The sequence below is a fragment of the Neophocaena asiaeorientalis genome, unplaced genomic scaffold (assembly GCF_003031525.2).
Source record: "Neophocaena asiaeorientalis asiaeorientalis breed wild unplaced genomic scaffold, Neophocaena_asiaeorientalis_V1.1 scaffold148, whole genome shotgun sequence".
Taxonomy (NCBI): Eukaryota; Metazoa; Chordata; class Mammalia; order Artiodactyla; family Phocoenidae; genus Neophocaena; species Neophocaena asiaeorientalis.
Window position 1 is genome coordinate 2,822,902 of NW_020174050.1, and position 9,610 is coordinate 2,832,511.

The 9,610-nt window shown below is 40.2% G+C and overlaps 1 protein-coding gene across 1 annotated transcript; it reads left to right on the forward strand.

Annotated features, from left to right (window-relative positions):
* Nucleotides 1-7,451: 7,451 nt before the first annotated feature.
* LOC112405641 (growth-regulated protein homolog beta-like) lies at nucleotides 7,452-9,528 on the forward strand. Its single transcript, XM_024754127.1, has 4 exons — nucleotides 7,452-7,652; nucleotides 7,747-7,870; nucleotides 7,973-8,056; nucleotides 8,802-9,528. The coding sequence occupies exons 1-4, from the start codon at nucleotides 7,562-7,564 to the stop codon at nucleotides 8,815-8,817; spliced, it is 315 nt and encodes a 104-aa protein (XP_024609895.1). The 5' UTR covers nucleotides 7,452-7,561; the 3' UTR covers nucleotides 8,818-9,528.
* Nucleotides 9,529-9,610: the final 82 nt, after the last annotated feature.

Genomic DNA, 9,610 nt, shown 5'->3' on the forward strand with positions numbered 1-9,610 from the left:
ATATAATATATATTATATATAATATTATTATATATTATATATATAATAAGTAAAGCCTCTTGAAGGTGGGGTTTAATTCCCCTCCCCACGTGAGTTTGGGCTGGACTTTGTGACTTACCTCCAAAAAAGAGATAAGGAAAAGGAAAAACAATATCCTTTCAGTGGAGAATCTGGCAGATACACCTTAACCAAGAGCTCAAGGTTATTATGACCGCTCACGTCATGTGAATATCATGTTACCCCTCCCGCATATGATTTGATGAGAAGGGCACTTCATCTCCATGATATTCTCACCCCAAGCCCACAACCCCAGTATAATCGTGAAAAAAATCATCCTAAAAATCCAAATGGAGGAACATTCTACAAAATAACTAATGAGTATTCTTCAAAACCGTCCGTCATGAAAGACAAGACAAGACTGAGAATCTGCCACAGATCAGAGGAGAAAAAAGAGACATGAGGACTAAATGCAATGTGGTGTGCTGGACTGGATCCAGGAATAGAAAAAAGACACTAAAGGAAATTGATGAGATTTGAAGGAAGACTGGAGTTTAGTCAACAGTAATGTACCAATGTTAATTTCTTAGTTTTGACAAGTGTACTATAATCATGTAAGACATCAACATTAGGAAATACTGGGCAAAAGGTCCACAGGAACTCCTTGTACTATCCATACAAATATTTTGTAAATCTAAAATTATTCCAAATTGAAAGTTTATTTTTAAAAAGATAGGACAACTAGAATAGCAAGATAGTAGACTTAAATCCAACTATATTAAGAATTATAGTAAATTTAAATGGAATAAACACTCCAATTAAAAGTCAAAAATTACCAGGCTGTGTAATTAAGACAAAAAAAATCTATGTTGCTTAAAAGAGGCACACTTTGAATATCAAGACCCAGATTGCTTGAAATGAAAATAATTGAAAGTATTATATCATGTAAAAACCAACTGAAAGAAACTTGGCATGAATACATAATGAATGAATACTTAAGACCAAATTAATACGTTAAGACTTAAGGAAAGAGGTAGTCAGAGACAAAGAAGGCTGATTTAAAATAAAAAGATGGTGGGACTTCTCTGGTGGTCCAGTGGTTAAGACTGTGTGCTTCCAAAGCAGGGGACGCAGGTTTGATCCCTGGTTGGGGAAGTAAGATCCCACATGCCCTGTGGCATGGCCAAAAATATAAAATAAGAAGGTGGCAATTTTACAAGGGACAAAAATAATTCTAAAATTTTATGAACTTAATATCATATTATCAAAATATATAAAGCAAAATAGAGAAACACTAAAAGAAGCAATAGAAGAAACCACAGTCATAGTTAAAAATTCTAACAAACCTCTGTCAATACTTAATAGACAAAGCAGTAAAGAATCAGTAACAGTATAGAAGTTAAACAACATGCCCAACCAAATTGGTCTGAAGAAAACACATAGGAATGCTTCACCTAACAATTGCATAAATCACATTTGTTTTTCCAACACACAGATAACATTTTCTAAAAGGGAGCATATATGAGCCATAAAGAGTGTATCAACAGATTTTTAAATTCTGAAAGGTTACAGAAGATATTCTCCGATCATCAAGATTTTTATGAAGATTGTAACTTTCCTAGTTGAAATATGTAACATATCACTGTACTTGATGTGTGTGCTGTGGTTTATAACTAATTTCTCAACTTCCTAAATCTTGCTTCCACAGTACAGGAAGCATCAAAGCAGGGTCATCATCCTGTTTCATGCCCATCACAGCCAAGTGTGATAAAAAAACATTTCCACAGAGACATTTCCTCATTTCCTATATCTATTTCTTGACGTATTCTTTGGTAATTTTGGCATTTCTGTCTTTCTTTGGCTTATACTATATGTAATGTAATTTAATTACTTCTCTAAAAGTTTAAAAAGCAATCTTAAGAAAATGGAAATACAAAGCTTATATTGAAACTTATTCTTTAGAAGCCTTGGAATAACGCCCAAATCTAATATATTAGTTGATATTCAGAGTTAGTTGAAATGAATTTAAATAATCATAGACTTTGAAACCACCAGGCTGTCTTTACTATAGGAACAGAAGGTAAGACTAGCTCTATTGCAGAAGAAAGTATGTGCAAAGAAGTTCATATTTCAGCTTTACCCATTACGTGTCTTTTGCAAAACTGACCACAGTCTCTTGTATATTGTGTGTGCTTCATAAATGTCTTTTAATATTTTTGACGTCAAACAGACTGTCAGATATTTCTTCAGCTAAGATGGGTTTACTTGAGATTAGCAGAGAACTGCAAATTGGGGATCTGTAACCACGGCAAGCTGCGTGCAAGTCCCCACGTGGCAAAAGAAGAACACTTTTGGGCTTCCCTGGTGGCGCAGTGGTTGAGAGTCACCTGCTGATGCAGGTGACACGGTTCGTGCCCCGGTCCAGGATGATGCCACATGCCGCGGAGCGGCTGGGCCCATGAGCCATGGCCGCTGAGCCTGCGCGTCCGGAGCCTGTGCTCCGCAACGGGAGAGGCCGCAACAGTGAGAGGCCCGCGTACCGCAAAATAAAAAAAAAAAAAGGGGGGGTGGGGGGGCTATGGTAAACAGAGTCCACGGATTGTCATTGATCATGTCCTTGCCAGGAAAGGAGTCTTTCTTCTTCCTCTTGGGCTCTGCTCTTGTCCCAGGGTGTGAGAGCTCCCCCTTCTGGTCTCTCAACTCTATTTAACTGAGGTTTCTGCTTCTTAATCTTTTCCAGTATCCACCACCCCTCATTTTCCGCACACTCTGTGAAGCTTTAGGTTACCCTAGCCTTTCCCCCTCCCCGTGGTAGATAGCTGATAAAGGTCATGGTGTAGTCCGTCCTCACTCCTGATACCTTGGGAATGGTTTGCCATGGTATTTATCAAGCTTTCCTAAAAATTTTCTATCTGTTGGGACTTCCCTGGCGGTCCAGTGGTTAGGACTCTGCACTTCCACTGCAGGGGGCACGAATTCAATCCCTCTCCCGGGGAACTAAGCTGCGGGGACAAAAAATAAAAAATATTCTATTTGTACATTCATTTCCCTTATTGCATTGAGAGTTAGAGGGTGGCAGAGTCTCCTATTCCTCTTTATATCCCCAGCACCAAACTTCATTCCCACCTTATAAATGCTGAGAAAATTATCATTGAAAATGCTGAGACAAATGGAGAAAGAAAGACATTAAATGTGAGTTGAAACGCCCTCCTAGGTATAAGATAAGTAAGATAACCAGCATAAGTGGAGCCAGTAACAAAAACCTAACTCAAATTAGCTTAATGAAGAGGAGAAGCATTTGACCTATGAAACTAAAAGACTGATGAGTAGATGCGATAAAGCTTGGTGTTACAGTTCAAAAATTCTCTTCAGTAACAATCTCACTCCAGATCAGGCTGCTTTTCTCTATGCTGGCTTCATTTTAGGCAACCTGTTCTCAAGCTCTGGCAAAGCTTTAAGCTTTTGTTCTACCAGATATAACCCAACAAGAAGCAAGGGCTTTTTTTTTTTTTTTTTAAGCAATTTCTTGACAAAAAGGACCCCAGGGATTTTTCTAATTTATTTATTTATTTATGGCTGTGTTGAGTTTTCGTTGCTGCGCACGAGCTTTCTCTAGTTGCGGCGAGCAGGGGCTACTCTTCGTTGTGGTGCGCAGGCTTCTCATTGCGTTGGCTTCTCTTTGTTGCGGAGCACGGGCTCTAGGTGTGGGGGCTTCAGTAGTTGCAGCACATGGGCTCAGCAGCTGTGGCTCGCGGACTCTAGAGCGCAGGCTCAGTAGTTGTGGCGCACGGGCTTAGTTGCTCTGTGGCATGTGGGATCTTTCCAGACTAGGGCTCGAACCCGTGTCCCCTGCACTGGCAGGCAGATTCTTAACCACTGTGTCACCAGGGAAGTCCCCCAGGGATTTTTCTGACTTGGCCAGGCTTAGGTCACTCACCCACCCCTGCACCTATAGAGTGGCTGGGGGCTGGACCCAAACTGGAAGGACTGACCAATACTACTTTCAGTCATCAGCTCACTTCTGGAGCTTTGGAGCAGGGTCACCCTACCTGAGCTACCCAGATTGGGAGGAAGAGAAGATGGTTCCCACAGGAAAACCAAGGTTTTGTAACCAGGAGCAGTGGGAAGGGGCTCAAGGCAGGCAGAAGGGACAAATGCACTAGAGACTGGACCAGGTGGATGACACTGACATTGGATGAAATGCTCTGGAGTGAAGACGGGATGGATCCAGGGATTTAATTTTTGCAACATCTTCTCCCCTCGGAGCCAGACTCATTCTACTCAAAGTAGTAATTGTGACAAAATAGGGTTAGCAGTTGTAGGCACAACTTCCCAAGGCCAGCGTGGGGGAGCAGGACGGTACTCCGTCATCTCGGGATACAGCAGCAACTCTGTATTTTAAAGGCAGATTATATACTGCCAATCAAATCTGCAAGATGCGGTAAATACGGTAGCTCAAAATAAAATTTAGCAACCTGTGGTTTTATTTTAGGGTTGGCTCTATATTTTTCAAATTGGTGATTGTATTAGTTGAAAGTTCGGGCATATACATCAGCCATTCAGCTTATAAAACAAGTAGTTAGGGAAGATGCTTGTTAAAACAAGAAAGAACTGGATTATTTTAGTAGGTTTCAGAACACTATTGCTTTTTATTTTTTAATTTTTAAATTTTGTTTTGTTTTGTTTTGGCCACACCCTGCTGTTTGTGGGATCTTAATTCCCCAAGCAGAGATCAAACCCACGTCCTTGGCAGTGAAAGTGCAGAAAGTGTGTAACAGTCAATTAACACATATCTTGTATATGTATTATATACTGTATCTTAAAATAAAGTAAGATACAGTAAAGAAAATATTACTAGGAAAATCATAATGAAGAGAAAATACATTTACATTATTGTACTGTATTTATTGATACTGTAAGTTTAAGTCATGTTTGTAAGATGAATCATGTCAGTACCTCCGTCAATATTGTCTTATTTAATACAAAACACTATAGATGTTATACGTATTACTAACATGATTCATCAAAAATGAAAGATAATGTAAAAAAGAAATTCATATTTATTTCAGATATAATCATTAATTCACTAATAATGAAGAAGCAATATGATTGCTTTGTGGTAGCCTAGTGTAATTGTTACAATTGCTTCACAGTTGCCTAGCCTATACACTAATGAATGAACCATTATAACAATCTTATGGCCTACAGTATTACAGTCATATTCATAACATAGTATTAGAAATATTGTTAAATTAAAAAAAAAATTTACCTGTGATGATAGCCTTATACACAGTTTCCCCAATTAAGAAAGTGAAAGACATACTGTATGGTAATGCAATGAAGGTAATGTAATGAAAGCAAAGTTATAAAACAGGAAGAAAACTAACACATTAACTTTATATTAAATATCACTCACCTTATGCCTATGTAGGAACAGACTAACATGCACATATATTCTACATATTCTTGACATACCAAACTTTTTCTTAATTTTTTTGACATTTCTAGGCTACGTGGTTAGCCTGCAAGTTTTTTCAAATTGTCACAAATCTCCAAAAATGTTTCCAATACATTTATTGAAAAACATCTGCATATAAGTGGACCTGCACAGTTCAAGCCCATGTTGTTCAAGCGTCAACTGTATTCCAATTAGAATCCCAGAAAAATAAAAAATAACAATAATATCTAAACAAATTCTCAATTATTGTTGAGTTACTCATATTTTATAAACTTCAGATCATCTTTCATTCCCTACTCTTTAAAAAAAATTTGTTTTTAATTTCCTGTCCTTTTTCTCAGGACTGTACAGATGATTACTGCCAAAAAATAAATGTAAAGACAAATCTTTATTTATAATATAGTCGTTCTTATTCTTTTCTAATAATCAAGGTGGGACATCTTTACTTTTATTAACATTTTGTAGTTGAAATTACTAAAACTAGAACTATGAAATTACCCAGCAATTAAACTAGATGACACAAAAAAATTCATTCTAAGTTTTCTCTTAAGAAAAACAAAAACACAAAAAACAACCTTTTATATTGGAGGAGTTTTTGTTTTGTTTTTTTCAATAATTCTTTTCTCTTTGTACAAAGATTTTATCCCTAGGTTAGTTTCAGCTTAGTAATACAGAAAAAGCAATTTCTATTTTATTTATAGCATTTAATATGTGCTGCTGTGTTCAAATGCTAACACATTTATTCATAACAACCCGCTGAAGTAGATACTACCCTTAATCTCCATTTTACAGATGAGAAAACTGAGGCACAGGCAGTTTAAATGTCATGCACCAGGCAGTCTGGAGCAGAGTTCTACTCTGTGCCTCTACCCACCCCTGGAGCATCCCCTCCCTGCTCTTGCTTCCCACTGGGTATCCCCACACCTCTCGCATATGAAACCTACCTGAGTATAATCCAACTAAGGGCATTAAAACTAAGGGTGAAAACTAAACTACACAATAATAAAGTCTCCAGTTAACAGGTTGAAATGTCTTATTAGAAATTAGAAAAAGATAAAGTATGACAGCAATTACTTCTCTAGAGGGAAATCAAATCGCTGGAAGCAGAAAAGTCCATATAACATGGAAATGAAATGAGATTTGTGATCATAAAACAAGCAAATGGTATTAAATTCACGATCTAGCTCTTAGATACTTCACAGGAACACATGTTTTTTGGTGCTTAGATGAGCAAAGGGTGCTACTCACACTAGGCATCCCCTCCTGATTTCTATGACCTATTTTGTTCTTGGATAAAACTAGAAACTGTGAGCCCCACGCAGCTTTCCCTCCCTGCAACAGCTCCGAATGACCACCCGCTCCTTATTTCATGGATTAATTAACACCCTCCACACAAAAAACGGTGGTATTCATGGATTTACTCGAGCTCTGGAAGTTCCAAATTTTCACAGGGGAAAGCAGCTTTGTAGCATTGTGACACTTCGTTCTAATTTAAACACTGAATTAAACTTTTGATCCTGGTCATCCCCTCACCACTGCGGGATGATATGACACCAAGTTTGACTGATTTGTGTGTAAATACCAGGAAATAAGGGAACATTCTTATGAATAATTTGAGATGACGTGTTTTAACAGAGTGCATTTATGCAGACGTAAATAAAATCATCAAGCCCCAAGATACGTATGCGTAACACATGAAAAATCAGTTCTGACTTTAAAATGTATATCTCAGAAATAACTTTAAAAAACAAAGAAAAACCAGTTCTCTCTGCTTCCCTCCTCCCTCGCCTTAATCCCCTCAGTCTTAACTACCTTTCCTCATGATGCCTGTTCTCCTCTAAGATGTGACACCACCACCTGCAAGGCGACTCACTCCTCCTGCGGGGATTTCGGCGCAGAGATTACGCGGGAGGCCAGCGGGGCCGCGCCCTCCTTCCGGACCCGGGAACGCCAAGTGCGTCGGGGAATTTCCCTGGCCCTGGGCTGCCAGCCCCTGTCCGATCGCGATAAAAGGGCTTCGCCCGGCTCGGGGAGCCACAGAATCCGCTCCGCCAGCCCTCCAGCCCGCCTTCCCGCCGCAGGCAGCGACCCTCCGAGCTGAACCCCATGGCCCGCGCCGCGACCCCCGCCGCCGCCCGGCTCCTCCGCGCCGCGCTACTGCTCCTGGTCCTGGTGGCCGCCGGCCGGCACGCAGCAGGTGCGACCCGGCGCCCGGCATCCCCAGGGCGGGACGGGGGCGGGTGGGGGCCCATCCCGGGACAGCCCCCTGACCGAGTCTGTCCTCCCCGCAGGGGCGCCTGTGGTCACCGAACTGCGCTGCCAGTGCCTGCAGACCGTGCAGGGGATTCACCTCAAGAACATCCAGAGCGTGAAGGTGACGCCCCCGGGACCCCACTGCGGCCAAACGGAAGTCATGTAAGTGCCGCCGCTGTTGCTGTGCTTGTCACCCCCGCCTTCCCGACGACCCCACCCCGACCCCCAGCCCGACCTCACGTGGATTCTCCCTTCTCTCTGCAGAGCCACTCTCAAGACTGGTCAGGAAGTTTGTCTCAACCCTGAAGCTCCCATGGTTAAAAAAATCATCAACAAGATGCTAAACAAGTGAGTTATGGTTTTTACTCACACGTGTGACTAGAGTCAGTCATCTACCTCCTTTTTTTTCTATCAGAGAAACCCACGGTTTAGCTGCAGGACTGAAAGTCATTATAATTTCACCATTAAATTTGCTGTTAAGGTCAGAAGGATATTTCTAGTGCCTTCCATCCTCATCTGCCTGTCATGAGTCTGGGTAAATGTATGTTCCTAAAAGATGAAGTAGATTTAGCCAACGATGCGAAAAAGCTTCCTACCCGTTAAGGAACAGGTATTGTTTACCTCAGTCTCTCATGGCCTTCAGCCCTGAAAATAGAACGCTTGGTTTTGGACAATGCGGGCCTCTGAGGCTTAGTGGTGAAGAGCAGGGAATTTGTAGTGAGACCAACCCCTTCCACCCCAATGCGAATCTAGATTCCACCCTTTATATTCCTATAACCTCGGGGAAAGTACTTAATCTCTGTAAGTCTCAATAACATGGGGAAAATAATAATAGCTACTTCATGGAGTTTGCTATGAGGCTTAAGTGATGTCATGCATGTACTTTTTTCAGCCCAATGTGGCATTATGTTGTGGCGTTTTGAAGATAATAATAAGATTGTGACCACAGGCTCCTTATTCCTAATTAAACAGCATCTAAGAGCCTGGCATTTTCTGCCACACAGGGCAGCAGTGGTTTAGGTAGCAAGCACTTGGTGCAGGGCTGTGAGGTCAACGTTTTGGGTCCTACTAACTACCCATTTCCTCATCACAGGGACAGTGCCAACTGATCTAGAGAGCTGGAGAGAGCTTACTGGCTACTACTGCAGCCTTAGTGGAATCAAAGTGAAAGAAGAGAAACAAATAGCTCCTGGGGCCACCTGGACTGTGTCTAATGTTTTTGCCTGTTCCTTATGAGAGTTCTTCTATTTATTTACATATGTATTTATTTATTTATTTATTTTTCAAAGCCTGTATATTACTGTTCTATCTAAAAGGTATGGATGTGTTTGGCAGTTCTCTGTACTGTTATTTTAAAAGGTCATTTTTACATTAAATCAAAGTTAATTCAGTGCTGAGTATTATCTATTTGAAGGTGATGTGTTTTAAATGTTTTTCATTCATAAAACTATTGTGGTTTATTTTGGGCCGGATACCACACTGTACCATCCATGGTGATAAAAGCTGGAGACAGTAGCGGGGGATCCAAATAAATAGATCACTGTTAAGGTAGGGGAATGTATGTATACATTTACTTTGTGCACTGATGAGAAGATGGTCAGTTGCTGATGATCTATTTATGGAAATAGTTTCACCATCTGTGGTCAACATTTCTGATGCTGAAACTTTAAAAATGACAATGTTCTAAATATCCCTTGGACATTTTATGTCTTCCTTGTTAGGCATAATGCGTTGTTTCGTGTTAATTATGCAGTATTTTTCTTTGTCTTGGAATAGAGAAGTTTAAATACTTATTAACGTATTTTTATAAATATCATGAAAATAAAGCCCTTTACAAAAATTTTTTGCTTAGGTTTCTTTTGTACTTCTTTTTTTTTTTTTTTTTTTTTTTTTCGGTTCGGG